General features: G+C 41.9%; 1 protein-coding gene across 5 annotated transcripts in view; it reads left to right on the top strand.

Annotated features, from left to right (window-relative positions):
- Positions 1–21656, top strand: part of Pcnx1 (pecanex 1) — a 141058-nt gene that overhangs the window by 37928 nt on the left and 81474 nt on the right. For all 5 annotated transcript variants that reach the window (XM_057782090.1, XM_057782089.1, XM_057782087.1 and 2 more), the window contains exons 3-6: positions 2513–2618; positions 7225–7270; positions 8085–8174; positions 15539–17245. In XM_057782090.1, coding sequence (XP_057638073.1) covers positions 2513–2618; positions 7225–7270; positions 8085–8174; positions 15539–17245 — 1949 coding nt within the window. The remainder of the gene's footprint in view (positions 1–2512; positions 2619–7224; positions 7271–8084; positions 8175–15538; positions 17246–21656) is intronic.

Here is a 21656-nt window from a genome sequence, read left to right as displayed (position 1 = left end):
ATTACTGGGCGTTTCTCATCACAGACTTGGTGTGATGAGAGTCGCTACATTATATACTCTAAAGTTCTTGGTGTAGACTTTAGAGCTGGTATGAGTTACTACAGAACAGCTAACAACCTGGAACACATATATTCCCTCTCCTCACACAGGTGTTAGTGTACTGAATTGGCCATGAACTTGGTATCTAGTTTCTAGGATGCTGTATTTATGTAGATGTATAACAGATTAGAAAGTTCTTAGTGGCCTAAACTCCTTAAGCAAACCAGGAACACTGCCTTTGGTAAGAGAAGGAACATAAAGCAGACTGCTGCTCTAGTAATACTTGTAAAGTGAGTTCCCTTCGGATGGCAGAGACGCCATCCAGACACTTAAGGCTCTTTTGTCTCACAGTACTAGAGAATCTGCCTGTAGGGGCGTCTTCAGGTGTCTTACCTCATGACGCTGCTCCCCATTTTGGTATCCAGATTCTGATCTTTCAGTCAGTTGCTGCTGCTGCTTGTTTTTAACTTGAGAGAGAGGACCTCACCATGGAGCTCTAGCTGGCCTGGAATTTGATATGTGAACCATGCTGGTCTTGGACTCAGATAGGTCTGCTGCTGCTCCCTGAGTCTGGGAATAAAAGGTGACCACCACCATCCTGGCCTCAGTGTCTGCAATAGCTCCAGGCTTTAAAGTCATAGCTTCAAGACTACCAGGTATGTGGACCAGAGAGATGGCTCAGCAGCTGAAAACACTGACTGCTCTTCCAGAAGACCTGAGTCTGGTTCCTAGCACCCAAGTGGCCACTCCCATCACCTGTAACTCCAGTTCCAGGTGATACAGTGCCCTTCTCCTATCTCTCCGGACACCAGGTGCACACATGGTGCACAGACACACAGGTATATTCACACACATAAAATGAAGACTAAAATAAAAATGGGCAGGCACAGAGAAATATATTTCAACTATGGGACATTTCTGGCCTGACCCATACTAGTTTGAACTGGACTAATGTGCCTTCTTTAGAACTAGTTCAGTGGCCACAACTGGGCTGTTTAGATCGCCTTTGGTGGGCAGAGCTCATGTGTTGGAGTCAATGTAATCTAAACCTTGTGAGAGTTTGGGGTGAGGAAATTAGAGTGCTAGAAAAATGTTTTGATCACCAAAATTTTTTGACTACCCAGGGATTAGATACTGGCTGGCAAGGTTTTAAACTTGAACAAGTAAACAGCTTCCAATAAAAACAGGTTGCTTTAAGAGTTGTGTTCTTGAGGAAACATAGACCACGTTAAGATTTTGAAATTTTGCCCGGCGGTGGTGGCGCACGCCTTTAATCCCAGCACTCGGGAGGCAGAGGCAGGTGGATCTCTGTGAGTTCTAGGCCAACCTGGTCTAGAAGAGCTAGTTCCAGGACAGGAACCAAAAAAAGCTACGGAGAAACCCTGTCTCGAAAAATCAAAAAAAAAAAAAAAAAGATTTTGAAATTTGTTAGTTTTTTCACCTAAGTTTTGCTATTATTTCTAATTAGTATATTGGGTATCATCAGCTCTTTGAGTCTAAATACCTTACCCTTTGATTTTCTAAGACCTGTTGTTAACCACTTTTTATCATTGGAATTCTAGCTCAGCAAACAAATCTTTGTTTTTTATTTTGTTTTGGTTTTAGGTTTTTTGTTTGTTTTTGTTTTTTTGCTGTAGAGCTCTCTGTCCTGAAACTGTTCTGAAACTCACTCTGTAGACCAGGCTGGCCTCTAATTCACAGACATCTGCCTGCCTCTGTCTCCAAAGTGCTGGGTCAAAGGTGTGCGCCACTATACAGGGCAACAAACATAAATTTAAATGCACAGGCTTCTAGTTCTTTACAGCAATTAGATCACAGGTACTTTCACTTTACTTACAAAACACAGCTGAGCAGTTCCCCCAGGATGAGTCTTCCCTGGTGTGTCTGTCTCTGTGTTACACAGTCAGTCAGATGTGTCTCTCTGAGACATCAGCTCACAGGTTATCTGATTGCTTTCAGTTGGCCTCTTTGGCTTGCTCTTAGGAAAAAAAAGGCAGTAAAAGGAGTGGTTTTATGGCATGTGTCATCAGTTATTTACTTTCTATAATTAAGGCCAGTTTCTTCTCACCGAGCTTTATGTGGACAGCTTGAGATAGGAATTGTGAGTTCCTCCAAACAGTGTTGTGGTTCTTAGATAGTTCCAACTTTCAGATTTACAAACTAGTCCTCATTCTTTGTTTTATACTCTTTGAGGAAAAAAACAAAACAAACGAAGAAAAAAGTAGGACCCCTGTCAGGCCCAGTGGAGCATGCCTTAATAGCACTTGGGAGGCAGGAGAAGGCAGATCTCTGTGAGTTTGAGGTCAGCCTGGTTTACAGAATAGGTTTTAGGACAGATAGAACTAGTAGAGACCCTGCTGCAAAAACCAACAAGAGAATAAGAAACAGAACCTCTTGGTTTTACGGAGAACAAGATGGAACCCCGGACAAAGGAGGTTCATAGTTAATGACAGTTGCTCTCTTTCTCTTGCAGTGATCCCGGTGGAGGGATTGAGATGTCAGAATTCATTCGAGAGGCCACACCTCCGGTTGGTTGCAGTTCAAGAAATTCTTATGCTGGTCTGGACCCAAGCAACCAGGTAGGAATGTGTTGCTGTGTTGTGCCCCGTTCCCTTTTCCTGGTGGTGGGGCTGCCGGTAGTTCACCTACTTGGAGCCATCAGTTCATGGCTCGCTCTCTGAGGATCATTTTTGATTGATGTTTACTATTTGTTTTTACCATCTTTATTTGTTTTTATTTTTTAATTTGATTTGTATGGTGTCTTGCACCGTGAATGTACCTGTCGAGACATGAGGAGCACATCAGATCCCTTGATGGTTGTGTGCCACAGTGTAGTGCTGAGTACCAAACTCAGGTCTCATGGAAGAGCGGAGGACCTTCCTGAGCCATCCCTCTGCTCCCCAATTGGAATTTCTTCGTCGTTGTGGTTTTGTTTGTTTTCGAGACAGGATTTCTCCATAGCTTTGGAGCCTGTCCTGGAACTCCCTCTGTAGACCAGACTGGCCTCGAACTCACAGAGATCACCTGTCTCTGCCTCCCGAGTGCTGGGATTCAAGGCGCGCGCCACCACCGCCCGGCAACTAATTGTTCTTCCTTACTAGCTTTTTCACAGCACTAATACATGTTTGCTCAATGTGTACCACATGCTCTGCTGTATTTACTTTTGATGAAGCAGCTGTAATTGCCGTAGGACTCTAGCTCACCTGCTCCATCTTTCCCTACCTTTCCTTGTCCATATTGGAAACAGAGATGTCTGCGTCGCTAAAAAATAAAAATGACATACCCCAAATCTCAGTCTTGTAAATGCTAATGGTAAAGTGAGAAGTAGAATGTAAGTCTGCTTCTGACAGTTGTAATGTATTTCTGTTGTGTAACTTTTATTCTTGGAATATAACTCTGAAAGTGTTTCTGTAGACAAGGAGGCAGCCTGTTGCATGTCTGACCTCAGCTCTGCTCGTCTGCTCTCACTTGTCCTGAGCGGGTGCTGCTCCAGGTCAGGCCTTATGCGCCTGCTTTCTCAGCAGATCACTGGAGTGAAGGGGGAACTTTTCACAGAAGAACTTTACCCCTTTGTGGGGTTTCGGGGTCGCTGTGTCAGTCCTTCTCTCATGAAAGGGAGGCAGCCGATTTCCATCAGGGGCTAGCAGAGTACTCACTTCCTAATCTCACTCCAGGGCCCTTCTTGTCACGTTCATAGCTCGTGATTGAACTGCTCTTTCCCCTCATGTCCCAGAGAGACACCCGGTCTCCTGTCCTACTTTAACTCTCTGGAAACCGCCCCCAAATCCTCAGTGTTTTCAGACTGTGGTGTTGGCCCTTTTTGCACACGATACTTATATTTATTACACTTAGTTCCTGGTGTGTGACGTGTGGCGAGTTGGAAGCCCGCAGAGTAGACTTCTCACTGCTTTGTAGTGTGCTGCCCCGTGCTCAGCCCACTCTCAGTTCGTGGTTGTTGAATACCAGATAATCAAGTTCTACAGATGGAGTTGAGCTCAGCCTCTCTCTTAGCAGTAGGCAGCCTGGTTCTCTGGATGCTCGCTCACAGTCTTCACCTATGATGCCGAATGAAGCCCCATGGTGAGAATACCACAGACTGAACCAGAATCTTGAATACATGTGCGTAGTTGTGGTCCAAGTTTAAGTGAGTTCTTAGTAACAGTTTTTATTGTGAAACTGTTTCTCATGATAGAACAAAGAGAGTGTTAAGTTCTTTTCATCATCTATGGAATGGGGAAATTTGGTATTTTTTAAAAAATACAGAAAACGACTATTGAGACAAAAAGACCGATTTCCGTGAGAAACGATTGGTACTTTGGAGTTACAGGTTGTACAACATTTGTTTGGAGTAAAGCCCTGCTACCCAGCTTCTTGTTCTTTTGGTTGTCTTATGCTTTCTTCAGCTTCTGTGTATAGAGTAAATAACTGAATCCTTAATCACTTTTGACTGTGTATTCTCGGTTAGCCCTGGCCCTCCTACAAGTGCAGGCACCAGCAGGTTAGCCCTGGGAGTTAGCCTATGTTCCCACTAGTGTTTGGAAAACCAGTCTTAATCTTTATTTATTTATTTATTTATTTATTTATTTTTATTTAAAAAAATTTTTAGGACAGGACTGGACACAGCAGGGGCCAGTCACCTTTGGATACCTGCCCTTGGTGTCCTTTCTGTTGATCTGTCTCTGTCTTCTGGAGTATAATCGAAGCATTTGTACATCTAAACACATACTGCAGACAATTATGTTTTTCTTAAATTGTAATTCTTACATTACAATGAGAAAATATTTTAAGCTATTTTTTTACTTGGTGTTTTAGACTGTTTATAATGTGTAATGTTTTTGACATAATTACTTTTACCTTTTAGATTAGTTAAAGTGAAGAAGTTAATTTAGGGTATTAGTAGATCCATGGTTGCTACCAATATGTACAGGCGCACTTTTTCTTGTTGTGTAACTTTCCTACACGCCATCATGGTTGTTTATGTGACTGTATTCTGTACCAGTGGGACCATGTCCGTGTGGAGTTAGCATATCTTCTTCCCTTTGGCTCCTTCTAACTGCTCCTTCCCATCCTTGCTGTTCTCTGTCTTAGTAATTTCCCTCACTCCCCCTGGCCTGGGTATGAGTCTGGCGGCTGCTGTGTGCTGACTGGCACTGTGTCAGTTCTGTAGGTTGTCCATGGGCTCTGGGGAGAGTACAGCAGCTACCTCTCTGTGTTGGAGAGTGAGAGCGTAGTGGGGCAGGGGCAGAGGCCTCTCTGGGCACAAGGCCATCTCTGTTTGGACCCCTCAGGGACTTTCCCCTTATATCCAGTCATCAGACCTAGGGCCTGTAGCCCACTCTTGGTGAGGCTGGGGTCCACTTTTCCTAGACAAAAGACATGGAGCAACATCTGGACAAAGTGGGGAGCTTAGCCAAGAAGGAGAACGGGCACATTTGAGGATTGCGAGCAGATAGCTAAAACTCGATTTAAAAAGTTTATTTTCTAGGTTTAAATTTTCAGAAGGATATACATTAAATGATGTTTGTATATACTTGTTTAAAAATTCGATCTGGGAAGTGACTATGTGTTCATATTTCTGGTAGACAAAAATAATATTTTTATATAAATTGCCTAAACTGAACTGGTAAGTATTTAAGAATGGAACTTTGTTTTGCAGTAAAAAAAAAATTAGGGGCTTATTTATGAATGTTTGTTTTTAATTTTGGAAATAGGTTCTCACTATAAAGCTAGGCTGACCTCAAATTTGAAATCTTCCCCTTTCGGCCTCCCTTGTGCTAGAATTATGGGCTGGTGACATCATGCCTTGCGACGTTTTCCCTTCAGGGCAGTACAGTGCCTTATGATGTATTTAAAGCAGGTGTTGAGAAAGCCTGAGAGGATCAGGTTTAACAAACAGCCCCAAAATATTACAAAACTTAATGTGTGTGCATTTGGGGTATGTGTGTGCCCACGCACCTGTGTGTGTCCATGCAAGTGGCTGGCCAATGAATCCTAGAGATGTGCTTTCTCCACCCATCTGGTGACGGGCTTGCAGAGCTCCCACTGTTGACACGGGTGCTGGGGATCCAGAGTCTGATCCTCCTGCTTGCATGGCACTTTGCCAGCGGTGTTCTCTTCAGCCATGCAGAGCTTGCTTTTTATTGGTAGCATTGATTTTTACTAGTTTTGCCTGTGTGTGTTTGTGTATTTTTTAGTTGCCTTTTCACTGACCAGTTACTTACACATCATAGCACACATCTCCAGTGTCTAGCTCACCGAGTCTCTACTGTTAACAGCAATCAGTGGCCTTTCAGGTTAGCTCAGTCCCTCCTGCTCTCCCAGAAGTCTATGTATCACCTCTGCTCCAACTTTATTTCTTGTATTCTGCTGCTACAGTGACTTCATGAAAGGAACAGGGTGTGGGCAAAGTAAGGAAGGCATTGTATGAGTTAAGTTGTATTTACAGTGCTGAATGTGCAAAACTGCTCAGAATCCATTGAAAACAGATTTACTGGGAGAGTTCCCTGTTGATTTAGTTGACAAAATCATGCTGTATTTTGTTCTCTTACTGTGTGTGTGGAATTGATGATATTTGTTTATATGGTTTTTATGGTTGTGTAAATAATGTGTATAGCATTTAGGGAAATGTCAGGCCATCTTGACTAAACATTAAAGACGCATCAGTTACATTTTAGTTTTCTAATTACAGTTTGTGCTAAGAATTCATTTTTTTGTATGACGGCTAGATTTTTATTATTTTTAAATGTTCTCACTGGCTATAAAAAAGTATTTTATGTCTAGGAACCAAGAATAGTAAAATTTTCTGTTGCTCTCTGTGCATGTTAGTATATTTTGTCCCCTCAAACTTTGTGGTTATGCGCTCTAAGAAGTCTTAAGTTTATTTCCCACAGACTCAGTGTGTGGCTTTGCTTTGGTTTATAATACAAGCATGCCGTGATATAATGTCATTTGCCTGAGTGGCAGATGTTTGGCTGCAGGGCTCCATCAGTCCTGAGTACGCAGGGGGCTCATCCACAGGGACTGCAACAAGCAGCTGTGCAGGCCTCTGCTAGCGCGTGTGCAACAGGTGTCCTTAAGTATTGGTAAAGCAACTGACAGCATGCCAGAGAAGACAGCTTTAACAGTCTTGATGCTTTGGACTGGCGGTGTGTTAATTGGTCTTATTTCCTTTTGTCTTGCTTTTAGATTGGATCCGGATCCTCTCGACTTGGAACAGCAGCAACTATTAAAGGTAGACACAGTCTAACTGAGCATTGACTGATTATTCATCTTCTCTCATCGTGTAATAAAGACAATATTCTAGAAATAACGTAACGTTACACTGCCTGATTTAAATTATATTATCCTTTCATCATCTAAATATCACAGAAATATTTGAATATTTGTATTGCTTATAAGTTTTGATCTATAAGAAACCTTTTTGGTATAACCAGACATGCCTTCCTAAGTATGGGTGCAACTTGTGAAAAATTAATTTGCTATGAAATTTTTAAATGTAAGCATAATTGAAACATTAAAGGAGAAAAAACTCTCTTTCTGTACACCTCTCTAAACTAAATGCACAGTTCTGCTCCACAGCGCTGTAGTTGCTAACCTCCCTCGGGAAGGGGTTTCCTTCATTTCAGGGTTCTTACAAGATATTTGGCATGTCTATTTAGAATCTGTTTTATTTTGTTTTTTTGTTTTTCAAGACAAGGTTTCTCTGCGTAGCCTTTGCTGAGCTGGAACTCTGTACACCAGGCTGGCCTTGAACTCACAGAGGTCTGCCTGCTTTGCTTCCCCAGGTGCTGGGATTAAAGGCGTGCACACCCCACTCCCACCCCCACCCCGAATCTGTTTTTAAAGAAGCTAACACAGTCTGCCATCTTGCTTGCATTCTGTGGTAATAGTTACTTGGCCCGTGGCACTCGGCGTGCAGTGCTTTCGCCACATGGCGTCTCCTGGTGTGCAGGAGCTGCTGTGGCTGGTAGGTCTCCCTCTCTGGCCGTTGTCTGCCGTCCTTTTCTTTAGTGTCATGTCCTCATGTGTTTCTCTTATCTTTGTAGGAGACACAGACACTGCTAAGACTTCTGATGACATAAGCTTAAGTCTGGGCCAGAGCTCCAGTCTCTGTAAAGAAGGAAGTGAAGAACAAGGTAAGAGTGTCCTTCATGGTGACTTCAGACCTTGTAATGTGTGGCAAATTTAAGAAATACCTTACTTTTTTTTTTTTTAAATGTATGACGACTGCTCTGTCTGCACGTATGCCTGAATACCAGAAGAAGACACCAGATCTCATTACAGATGGCTGTGAGCCACCATGTGGGTGCTGGGAATTGAATTCAACCTCTGGAAGAGCCGCTAATGCCCTTAATGGCTGAGCTGTCTCTCCAGATGCCCCTTCCTCACATTTAACAGAAGTGTTTGTTTATTCATTTTCTACACAGTCTGTTGCTCTATAGCCCTGGCTGACCTGTAACTCATTATATAGCTCAGATTGGGCTCAGTCTTAGATGATCCTCCTGCCTCTGCCTTCTGGGTACTGAAATTACAGGCAGCAGCCATCATATCTGTCTCTAATATGGTTATTTTTAGGAAACAATAAAATAAAAAATAATTTACTAGAATAGTAGTCATGCAGCATTTTAAGTGTTTTTACCATACCGAGTTAAGTTAGACTAAGGAGAGAAAGAAATTTATGAACATGTGCCCCAGTGTATGAGATGACGGATGAGAATCTGCTGTTCTTTAGGTGCCCATTAACTTGATGCCTTACCCAATTCCATTTCTTTTTTTCTCTTCTTTTGGAGACAGGCTCTCAATGTGTAGCATTGACTGGCCTGGAACTCCCTGTGTAGACCAGGGTGACCTCACGGAGATCCGCTTGCCTCTCCCTCCTGTGTGCTGGATTATAGGTGTGCCTTTCTCCTGTCCCACCTCCACTAAACTTCAGCTCTTGCAGGTGTAGTCTGTTGCTGGTACTTGGAAGTTTATCACCTTTCTTTCTCTTCTCTGGAATTGCAATACCTTGTCATTGTTAATTTTCCCCCCACCCCAAGGCCTCTGAACATACTGAATGGTATGAATTTCTTTTTCTTTTAAGTTAAAGGTGAATCAGTTACTTTGCATAGTGCTGTATCCATTTCTATAATCCATACCATGATAATGTCCTGACAACAAGGTCATATAATCTTAGAGAACTGAGCCTGTCTGCATTTAGGAGTCATGTGCCTCATTATCCTTCCATATATCTGAAAAACACTAAGCAAGGGTTTGGTTTTGTTTAATGATAACCTGACAGGTTGAGATTTATACACATACAACTCTATCATTGTAGCCAGGTACAGAGTGACATAGATAAAATGTCTGGCATTCACTTGGCACAGACTGTTGTCTAGGTTGGAGGTTCACATGCTTGTTTTGCAAAGGCCTAGGTAGTTTTGCAGGTCATTTGCAGGTCAGTTGCTACCCAGCTCTGCGATTGTACAAAGAAGGATGCCTAAACCATTTCTAAGTGATTGGGCATGGTTGTGCCACACGGACACTTCCTTTGCAAACATGGCCAGGCTTTGTTCCATGGTCCTGTTGGTCTCAGCCTTGGGGTTAGTTCTCTGTGTATGCATTTACTCAGTTGTCCCTTTAGATATCTGAATTCAACACTGACTTGAGGAGTTACAGGAAACTTACCCACTGTCACAGCTAAATTCTAATTACTATATTACTTTAAAATAGTTCTTTAAAAATATTTGTGTGTGTGCATGTGTGTGTGCACACACCCATGGAGGCCAGAAGAAGACCTTGTATTCCCCAGAACTGGAGTTAAAAGTTGTCTGTGAGTCCACTGACTTAGGTGCGACTTTGCAAGAATAGCCAGCACTGTTAATGGAGCAGCCCTCTCTCCAGTCCCTCAAGTAGTTTTATAACTTGCTTTGTTCATACCAGTTTCGATATACGTTTAGCAGATATTTTCATGTTGTTATTATGTGCACAGCACTGTTTTAAATATTGGAAATAGTCAGTGAACAGAGAGCAGCTTGTGCCCTCTTATGGCTCCCATGTTCCCAGTATGGAGTTGTATTCCTGTGAGTCCATTATAAGATCACATGGATGGAGAATGGAAGTGGTGGGGTTGGGGGAAAGGTTATCTTAAGATACCTACAGCAGAGACCTAATGAAAGGGAAACCGAGGTAACGAGCCCCTTCTATGCAAGGGGAAGAGTAAGTGCAGGAGATGTAAAATAGGAACATGCCTGTTGGCTTTGTGGCTGGCATAGGATGTGTGGGGGGCTAGGACTTTGTAAAGTCTGAGAGGCCAATTTTTTTTTTTGTATTTTATTTTTTGTTCTTCTTTTTAATTGTTTTTATTGAGCTATATATTTTCTCCCTTCTTCCTCCTTCATCCCCTTCTACCGTCTCCTATGGTCTCATGCTCCAATTTACTCAGGAGATCTTGTCTTTTTCTATTTCCCATGTAGATAAGGCCTCATTGTTGTCTAGATCTCTGGGATTGTGATTTGTAGGATAATTTACTTTGTGTTTTAAAACCACTTATGAATGAGTATATGTTATAGTTGTCTTTCTGGGTCTGGGTTACTCACTCAAAATAATGTTTTCTAGCTCCATCCATTTGCCTGCAAATTTCCAGCTGTTGTTATTTTTTTCTGCTGTGTAGTACTCCATTGTGTAAATGCATGACATTTTCCTTATTCATTCTTTGGTCGCGGGGCATTTAGGCTGTTTCCAGGTTCTGGCTATGACAAACAGTGCTGCTGTGAACATAGTTGAGCACATGTCCTTGTGACACGATTGAGCATTCTTTGGATATATACCCAAAAGTGGTATTACTGGGTCTTAAGGAAGGTTGTCTCCTAATTTTCTGAGAAATCGTCACACTGACATCCAAAGGGGTTGTACCATCTTGCATTCCCACCAGCAATGCAGAAGTATTTCCTTTACCTCACAACCTCTCCAGCATAAGTTGTCATCAGTGTTTTTAATCTTGGCCATTCTTACAGGTGTAAGATGTAATCTCAGAGTTGTTTTGATTTGCGTTTCTCTAATGGCTAAGGGTGTTGAATATTTCCTTAAGTGTCTTTCAGCCATTTTAGATTCCTCTGTTGAGAGTTCTCTGTTTAGGTCTGTACTCTATTTTTTTTAATTGGATTATTTGTTCTTTTGATGACCAATTTCTTGAGTCCTTGGTGTATTTTGGAGATCAGATCTCTGTCTGATGTAGGGTTAGTGAAGATCTTTTCCCATTCTGTAGGCTGTCATTTTTGTCTTGTTAACCATAACCTTTGCTTTACAGAAGCTTTTCAGTTTCAGGAGGTCCCATTCATTAATTGTTTCTCTCAGTATCTGTGCTACTAGGGTTATATTTAGGAAGTGGCCAATGCGTTCAAGTGTACTTCCCACTTTCTCTTCTATGAGGTTCAGTGTGACTGTCTTTATGTTGAGGTCTTTGATTCATTTGGACTTGAGTTTTGTGCATGGTGATAGATATAGATCTATTTTCATTATTCTACATGTTGATATCCAGTTATACCAGCATCACCTGTTAAATATGCTTTCTTTTTTCCATTTGATATTTTTTGCTTCTTTGTCAAAAATCAGGTGTTTGAAGATGTGTGGATTGATATCCGGGTCTTTGATTTGGTTCCATTGGTCCTCCTGTCTGTTTTTATGTCAATACCAGGCTGTTTTCAGTACTGTAGCTCTGTAGTAGAGTTTGAAGTTAGGGATTGTGATGCCTCCAGAAGTTCTTTTATTGTACAGGATTGTTTTGGCTATCCCGTGTTTTTTTGCTTTTCCATATGAAGTTGAGTATTGTTCTTTCGAGGTCTGTGAAGAATTTTTCTGGGATTTTGATGGGCATTGCACTGAATCTGTAGATTACTTTTGGTAAGATTGCCATTTTTACTATGTTAATTCTTCCTACGCAAGAACATGGGAGATCTTTCCATTTTCTGGTGTCTTCTTCAATTTCTTTCTTCAAAGATTTAAAGTTATTGTCATACAAGTCTTCCATTTATTTGGTTAGAGTTACTCCAAGATACTTTATGCTATTTGTGGCTATTATGAAGGGTGATGTTTCTCTGATTTCTTCCCCAGGCCTTTTGTCATCTGTGTACAGGAGGGCTACTGATTTTTGTTTTAAGTTAATCTTGCATCCTGCTACATTACTGAAAATGTTTATGAGTTGTAGAAGTTCCTTGGTAGAATTTTTGGGGTTGCTTATGTAAACTATCATATCATCAGCAAACAGTGAGAGTTTGACTTCTTCTTTTTCAATCCCCTTGATCTCCTTTTGTTGTCTTATTGCTCTAGCTAGGACCTCAAGAACTATATTGAATAGATATGGAGAGAGTGGACAGCCTTGTCTTATTCCTGATTTCATTGGGATTGCTGGGAGTTTCTCTCCATTTAGTTTGATGTTGGCTGTTGGATTGTTGTATATTGCTGTTATTATGTTTAGGTATGTTCCTTGTATCCCTGCTCTCTCCAAGACCTTTATTATGAAGGGATGTTGTGTTTTGTTGAAAGCTTTTTCAGCATCTAATGAGATGATCATATGGTTTTTATTTTTCAATTTGTTTATATGGTGGATTACATTGACAGATTTTTGTATGTTGAACCATCCCTGCATCTGTGGGATGAAGCCGATGTGGTCCTGGTGGATGATGGTTCTGATGTGTTCTTGGATTTGATTTGCCAGTATTTTATGTAGTATTTTTGCATCAATGTTCATGACTGAGATTGGTCTGTAATTTTCATTCTTAGTAATGTCTTTCTGTGGTTTGGGTATCAGGGTAATTGTAGTCTCATAAAGAGTTTGGCAATGTTCCTTCTGTTTCTATGGTGTGGAACAATTTGAGGAGTATTGGTATTAGTTCTTCTTTGAAAGTCTTGTAGAATTCTGAGCTAAAACCATCTGGTTCTGGGCTTTTTTTTTTGGTTGGGAGACTTTTGATGACTTTCTGTTTTTTTAGCAGTTATAGGTGATGACCAATTTCTTGAGTTCTTTGTGTATTTTGGAGATCAGCCCTGGGAGGTCGTTTTTACAGATACCTGTTTTAATTTTTAGAAAGATGAACTGCTACAGTGGCTCCGATCAAAGGGGTAAATGCTGAAATTGAGAGGTCATTGTAAGGGTTAAGGCAGTAGGAAGTTACCTGGCCCCATATTCTCCCCACCCCCTTGTGTGTATATGTGTACTAATAAGATGCTGTGTTGGTGGATTTTAGTGCTCTTCTATAGGATTTTATAGTACTCATGAGTGATGTATTTCAGACAGTTTTGCGTTGAACAGCAGGGAAGATGGGGTGTTACTTAACTGAAAGGGGTGTTTTAGTTTCAAAAACAGGATAGCATGGAGGGTAGGATGTGAGTTCAGTTTGTGATTCTTTGTGACCTCAAAATAGCCATGAGGAGGAAGAAGTCAGATTAGATGTTTGGATTGGACATCTAGAAGTTGTCATTGTATAAATACAACTAACCAATCAGCACATCAAATATGGAGTTAGAACTGGGCATGGTGGGTCTCACCTGTAACTTTGGAGGGTGAAACACAAGGTTTGCCTTAATTCAGAGCCAATCTGGGGCAGTAGAGTGAGTTTCAAGCCAGCCTCAACTATAGAATGAGGCTCTTTCTAAAAACAAAAGCAACAACAATAAAAGAAAAAAAAGGTGCAAAACAAAACCAGTACAAAAGCACACAGTGAGCTGGAGTCTTCTGAAGAATCCTACAGGGATTTCATGGTCCTGGCTGTGGTTTGTCCCCACCTAGTGGCAATTGCTTAACCAGCTGTAATACTATTTAGGACTGGTTTGGCTTTAGGTGTTTAATTGGTTAGCATTTGGTTGACAAGTTGACACTCATTTTGTCCTAAGGTTTCAGGTTATTACTAGAACCAAGAATGTGGAGTGCACCTAATTTTTCCTTTCCAAGGAGGAGTTCCTGACAATTTCCCTGCTCCTCTCTCTCACGTCTTCCTTATCCAAGATCAGCATTATAGCTTACCCCCATCTTATTCAGGCCTGACAGAATATGGAGAAAATAGTCCTAGATGTTTCTGAACGGTTATCCTGATTCTAGGAAATTGAAAGAGATCTACAAGGAGGAAGTATAGGTCGGAAGCTGAAAAATCTCGGGGCTGTGATCTGAGCCAATAGACTTGCAGACATTTAGACTAAATAGAAACAGCTGGTGATCCAAAGAACTCTGAGCCTGCTAGATGCCAGCATAATAGAGAAAGTTTGATCTCTTTGCCAGTTCTGCTTATGAATGAAGAGATCTGAGGATGTGGCTTGGCCATTGAAAGCATTGAAGGTACTGCTTACCCTATAAGGAAGTTTCATGCCGTAGTATTAGAACCTGTTGAAACTGGGCTGTCGCTGGTGGCGGAATGCTCGCCTAGTCTGTGTGTGTTAAGGTCATTGGCTCAGTCTCCAGCCTACAAAACAGAAAACAACCTGAGAATTAGAGAAGAAAAATAAACCACCGTGACTATTAATTACTCTTTCAATAAATTCTTGCAAAGGAGGAGAGAACCAAGCAAATAGCTGGCATGAGAAGTGAAAATAAGGGATGGAGCATAGATTTTAAGAGAAATCGTAGCAAGTTTGTGTCATTGGTAGAGATGGCCCAAGAGAGAAGCCTATAGCATGCTTTTTATTTATAAATAAGTGTGGTAGGTGTTGGGTTAGAAACAGTCAGGTGTGACGTAGTCACGCTTCTGCCATTGAGAACATTCGGGTCACCCTTTTCTGTGTGTAACTTTGTGTCCTGTTTTCCTTTTTGATACGACCTTCATGCCATAAAACTATCCCTTCTGGTTTACATACTTTTTAGTGTAGCACAAATTTATATTCCTGTCATCACCGCAGAAGAAACCTGCAGCTGCCGCCCTCTTTGCTACTTCCGCCTGCCCGAGAGCACAGGGTGTTTGTCTGCTGTTTGTCACCTGTTCTGAGTACTTCATAGACATGAATCTCTATGATGTGTGGCTTTTGTGCCGCCTTCGTTCATTTACCATGTTAGAGCATGTATCAGGACTTAATTTCGCTTGTGGCTAAACACAGTAGATCTCTTCAAACACATGCCGTGCAGCCCAGCACTGTGTGTGGACACCTGAAATTGCAGACTCGGGATGCTGAGACAGGAGGATCTTAAGTTCAAGCCTAGCCTAGGTTAAATAGTGAGACCCTTTTCAAAAAGGGAGGGAGGGGAGGAACAAACACAGAGAGAGAGAGTGAGACAGACAGACAGACAGAATGGAACTTTTTCTGAATTCTTTTGAAGACCCCCCAAAATTGAAAAGGTTAGTTCATTCCATCAGTTAGAATGGTTTCTTTGTGCAGTTTTAAACAAACCAGCTCTTTGGGATGACTGGCCAGCTTGTTCAGTGAATTGAGAATTGCTTAGACTTGATTTCCTGTGTGCTGTGAATTCTTTCCTTTGTTAGACAGTGAGGAGCTGATCATGCGTCTGTGTTAACATTTTCAAATGTGTTTGGAACAGATTTGGCGACTGATCGCAAGCTCTTCCGCCTGGTCTCCAACGACTCCTTCATCTCAATCCAGCCTTCCTTGTCCTCTTGTGGACAGGACTTACCAAGGGACTTCAGTGACAAAGTGAGCCTGCCAAGTCATAGCCAGCACCACCATGTCGATCAGTCCCTGTCCAGTGCCTGTGACACAGAAGTGGCTTCTCTCGTACCTTTACATTCACACTCTTACAGGAAAGAGCACCGGCCACGAGGAGTGCCACGGACTTCCAGTTCTGCTGTGGCTTTTCCTGATGCCTCTCTGAATGACTTTCCTCTCTACCAGCAGAGACGGGGATTAGACCCAGTCAGTGAGTTAGACTCTTCTAAGCCTCAGTCTGGGTCTAGAGAGTCTTTAGTAGAGAAGTCCTGCCCACCTGCAGAATTTCAGCCTGCTGGTGACCTGAGGAAAAGTAATTCTCAGCCACCCACAAAGTGTGGGAAGAGCAGAGCGCTGAACGCTGACAAAAGTGTGGACAGCCTGAGGAGCCTGAGCACACGGAGTAGCGGGTCCACCGAGAGCTACTGCAGCGGGACCGACAGGGACACCAACAGTACTCTGAGCAGCTATAAAAGTGAGCAGACCAGCTCCACTCACATCGAGAGCATCGTGTCTGAGCATGAGGAGTCTCCCAAAGTGGGAAAGAGGAATGCCAGGAAGAAGGGCTGTGCTGACTCAGCAGAAGAGAGGCGCCACGGTGCCGGTGACCAAAGGACTAGCAGTGACAAGACTGCCCCAGAGGGGAGTGAATCTGGTGGGCCTCCTGAGGACCCAGATGCTCAGGCATCCGGGGAGGTACCTGACCAGGTTGCTCCTAGCAACTCTGCATCAGAAGATGCCAATAAAAACCCCCATGCAAATGAGTTTACTGTCCCTGGGGACAGGCCATCTGAGCACAGTGCAGAGAGCAAAGAGGAGCAGAGCGAGAAGCCCAGCATTTCCACAGACCCCAGAGTTTGTAGAGACAGTGGTGGGAAGCAGAAGGAAGGTGATGTCCGACCCAAATCCTCCAGCGTAATCCACCGGACAACCTCTGCGCACAAGCCAGGCAGAAGGCGCGCAGGAAAGAAACGGGCCAGCAGCTTTGACTCCAGTCGTCATCGGGACTATGTTTCCTTCCGAGGGGTCTCTGGCAGCAAGCCTCACAGTGCTGTGTTTTGTCACGACGAGGACTCTAGTGATCAAAGTGATTTGAGCAGAGCACCAAGTGTGCATTCTGCTCACCAGTTCAGCAGCGATAGCTCTTCCAGCGCCACCTCTCATTCGTGCCAGTCTCCTGAGGGCAAATACAGTGCCCTCAAGACCAAACATGGCCATAAGGACCGGGGCACAGACTCGGACCACACACACAGAGCTCATGCAGGCCCTGAGGGAACCGCCAAAAAGAGGGCCACTCGAAGGACTTCCAGCACAAATAGTGCCAAGACGCGGGCTCGGGTGCTGAGCTTGGATAGTGGCACTGTGGCCTGTCTGAATGACACAAACAGGCTGCTGGCACCTGAAAGTATAAAGCCCTTAACCACTTCAAAGTCAGATCTTGAGGCCAAAGAGGGAGAGGTGCTAGATGAGCTGTCTTTGCTGGGCCGGGCTTCCCAGTTAGAGACAGTCACTCGGTCTAGGAATAGTCTGCCAAGCCAGGCTGCCTTTCCTGAAGGGGAAGAACAAGATGCAGCCCCTGGAGGTAAGTGAGCCACAGGAACTCAAGGGTCACTGCAGACTGTCACTGTGCTTGGAGTAGTCTAATAGAAGCTTCAGAAAGTGCCATTTCCCTGTGTTAGGAAGCGGCTTCCTTCTGTGGGAGTAGTCTCTGATGGTCCAACTGTTTGATGGGACGCATGAGTTTATTCTTGATTGCCTCCCTTTTCTAAGCTAGTTTTGCCATTAATAACCTGATTAGTTCTCTCCTTTGTACAATAGCAACAGTTTACAACTATATGGGGGTGACAAACCGCTATAGCCAAGTCTTCACAGTGTGCTGCTGAACTCCCAGAGGCAGTTGCTCAACCCGTCACAGAAGATTGATTCTCCAAATACTACTGTGGCACTGGGGTCGTTCTGTGATAACCAACCATTTTTCTGTTTATGTGCTTTCTCAATTCAAGTTTTAGATACTAAGAAAATGATATTTTTTCCCATGATTTCACACTGTACTTAAGGTGAATTAAGTTGAAGTTTATAATTTATATTAACTAGCATTCTGTTTTTTTATGTGCTTATTTATATTTTGACTTTTGAGACAGGATCTCAATGTGTAGCCCTGGCTGGCTTAGAATGCACTATGTAGATCAGGCTGGCCTCAAACTGTTCTGTTAGCCTTTGCCTCCCGAGTGCTGGGATTAAAGGCATACATCATCACTTCGTGCTGTATTAGCATTTTAATCTGTTAATTGATGCATGGTATTCCCTATGATGGTGATGGTGTTTGGGTAAAGTAATAACTTACTAATTTCAGGCTTTGGGGGAGTTGTACAAAGTTGGGTAGGTGATATTGTATCAGTGTGTGTTGACCTGTTTTTCAGAGGTGGTGTTCTTCACTGTTTTCCTCCTACCTCAGACTTTTGACTGTTTTGCTGATTATGAAGTCTTTCTGGGTACGGTGAAAATGAGGCCTTCTGCTGTCAGCACACACGAGTCTTGGAGGATCACAGTCATTTGCTATAATAGTGGTGATTCTCTCCTTAACAGTTAAAGTTGATGCTCTGTTCATACAGGCATTTCAAACGTGTCTACACTTACCTTAAAAGAATTTCAGGTTCATCTGGAGTATTTTAAAGATCATACTATAAAATGTTCTTGTTTGTATTTATTTTTTTTCTATTTCTAGAAAGCTTCTAACAAAAATTAACTTACAATGGGATTGTAAAGAAATTATTTTTAGTGCTGAAGGAGTTCTCAAAGTAGTCTTCTAAGCTGTATATTAGAGGTGATTGTATCTGAAGTGGTTCTTACCACTTGGTTGCTGCATAAATGTCTTACAGTTTTGACCTGGATGTCATTCTGTAGTTTATATAGAGACTTCTCAGAGAAACTTTCTCATGTGTGTCTGTTCTTGATGTCAGTGACTCCATTGGGTTTTTAAAAAATAGCTTCTTTAAGTTATCAAAATAAATTTTGAGAGTGAACATGTTATAGTATGTTCTAAATATTGCTAAAATAAATGGTATTGCCAGAATATAAATGTTACTAGCATATGTACAAGATGTGCTATGGAAAGTCTCTGTCTTTGCATACTTACCGTCGTTTCCTTTCCACAGTGAATTGTTGATTTTCCTTTTTTGTTTTGTTTGGTGGTTTTACAAAATTACGTGGAAAGTGTTATTACCTTCTTCATGCAGTTCTGTGACCATGTAAGTCTTCATATTTCTAGATTTCTTAATAATAAAACAATGAACTAAATTTTTAAGATCTCAACTTTAGTTGAAGAAATTCACTAGTATGCGGGAGGTTGAAGATATTTTTTTGTCAAATAAGAGTACTACTAGGGTGTTTATTTTGTTTGTTTGTTTGTTTTTATTGTGCTTAGAATGAAAAACAAGACAAAATGATTTAAATGTGTTAGAGATTTCTGTGTCCATTGCACCTAAATACAAGGGTTTGCTGTGTTTTAGTTGAACTTCCAGAAAACTTGGAAGTAGCAGGAAGGAATTTAAATGTTCCCATTTAAAATGGACATAATTTCAGTGTGTGTCGATATGAGCGTCATTCGTTACAGTCTTGTCTGGTGATTTAGGAGTGATGTGTCTGGGTTGTATTCCAAAAACATGATGAAACATGATGGCACGCATTGTTCTCTCTCTGTCTGTCTGTCTCTGTCTCTCTCTGTCTCTCTGTATCTCTCTTTGTCTCTCTGTGTCTCTCCTGGACATAAAACCGTAAGTGAATTTTAATCTGGGTAGATCTGGAGGTATTGCTGCCTTCTCCAGATACTTTATTATTGGGGTGAATGGTGTTAGGGTGGAGACATGGGGTTTGGGAAATGTACTTGAAAGTGTTAAAGCCCCGAAATAGAGATGATGTAGCCTAGGTTCACATGCGTGTTAGTGTATGGGCTCCACTGTAGTTGGTACCCTCAGAGACCTAGTTATCTTCATTAGGCCGCATTGTCATCTGTGGATGAGGTGAGAACATTACCTGTTGCATAGCGAAAGATGAAGGGAGTTCATCCATAAGATGCTTAGAAAGTGCCCAGCATGTCATAAATGTTTAATTGCTACTGTTATTGGGAAGCAGACTAGTGCTGTGCTACAGAAATGTGTCCTGTCCTGTCTGCTCTGTTGGTTCGGAGGTAAATACAAGGAAGTAATTACATATTGAAACAAATTAGAGTTGTTCTACTTGTGTAAAACTATATAATAGTGAAAATACAAATGATATTCCCAATTTCACACTTAACAGGAAACATTTTTAGTAGCTAATCTCTTAATGTAGGTTTTGCCTTTTGGCAGTGACACGCCGTAACTTACTGTATGGTATGTAGTCCTGCCACAGTGCTTTGCTTGCTGCTGTCCATGGCACTCTGTGTGCCAGGTAGGCACTCTGCAGCAGAGCTGTGTCACCAGCAAGCACTCTGTGTCACCAGACAGGTACTCTGCAGCGGAACTGTGCCACCAGCAAGGTCCCCTGTTTGTTTTAGGATCTCTTAGCCTCATCAGGTATTCTGCTCAAAGTCACATTTTACTAATAATTGTCTGTGGTTGTGTAGGTGAAACTTTTTGAGTTCAGTTTGTTTTTTCATTGACCTCTTGCTTTGTACTTAATTTTTCTTATAAGGCATATCTCTAATTTATGACTAATACTTTGAATAAAAAACACATACACATAATAGAAAAATGTCTTGTTTTTGACTTGTCCTATGTCAGATAAAGATGGTCTTCTCTTGGGCCCCTAAATTTATCTCCTATATGATACAATAGTATGCTTATAATATTTTTTCTATATCGGTTGTCAGGTTATAATAGCTGAAGTCGAGGGGTTTGTGTGTGTTTTATGGTTTATGTAGTATTCTGCTTTTCTGTTTTTTTTTTTTTTTTGACAGGGTTTCTCTGTGTAGCCTTGGCTGTCCTAGAACTTGCTTTGTAGACCACGCTGGCCTCGAACTCACAGAGCTCCCCCTGCCTCTGCCTCCTGAGTACTGGGATTAAAGGTGTGCGGAACCACTATCTGGTGATTTATTTATGTTATTATTTTATGTAACTGAGTGGTTTACTGTGTATGTGCACAGTGTAGGTACAGAGGTCAGAAGAGGATCCTTAGAACTGGTGTTACAGATCGAACCATCCTGTGGGTTCTGGGAATTAAACCGTGGTTCTCTGCAAGAGTACAGTGCTCTCAGCTACTGAGCTGTCTTTCCTGTTCCTACTGAATTCCTTAACCTGTATCTCTCTGAGAAAAGTATCTGAAAAGAATTTCTTACTGTCATGTATTTTATGTGTGTGAATGATTTGATGACACAGATGCTTGAGTAACTAGTGTATACTTGTTACCCTCAGAGGTCAGAAGACCCTAGGTCTCCTGGAACTGTAGTTATAAATGGTTGTGAGTCACTGCACATGTGGGTGCTAGCTCTTGGCCTGGGATCTAAACCACTGAGCCATCTCTCCAGCCCCTGAGAAAATTGTTTTAGATACATTGTTTGAGCCACTGTTCTGTGGGCTACATCCCTTGTCCCTGAAGTCAGTGTTTATATATACACAATTCTCAAATTCAATTCAGTGCCAGATTTGCCAGGGAGGAACAAGCAGTATTCTCTCTCTAAGAGCAGTGGAATTCTACATGAGCAATCCAGTGAGTCCATAATCCACAAACTGCATGAGTGAAATAGTTTATAGAAAACTTCTTATTTATACTTAGAACTCTCCAGCTTTGAAGATTTAGGGGGTAGCTTTTGGTTCTACTCTCCAGAATCTTCTGTTTAGTGTACATAGCCTTGGATGCTTTTCTTGTTGTCGTCCATAAAGCCAGCTGATAGTGTTTTAGGGCATCCGTATAAGCATAAATAGCTCTACCAAACAGTTCCATATCAAATGTGTAGAGTTTCTATAACTTTGAAGTAAATTAAAAATAACCCTAAGGTTTGATTTTGCATTTCTTTT

Source organism: Chionomys nivalis, chromosome 10, assembly GCF_950005125.1.
Source record: "Chionomys nivalis chromosome 10, mChiNiv1.1, whole genome shotgun sequence".
Classification (NCBI taxonomy): domain Eukaryota; kingdom Metazoa; phylum Chordata; class Mammalia; order Rodentia; family Cricetidae; genus Chionomys; species Chionomys nivalis.
This window is presented reverse-complemented; position numbering and strand designations above follow the sequence as displayed.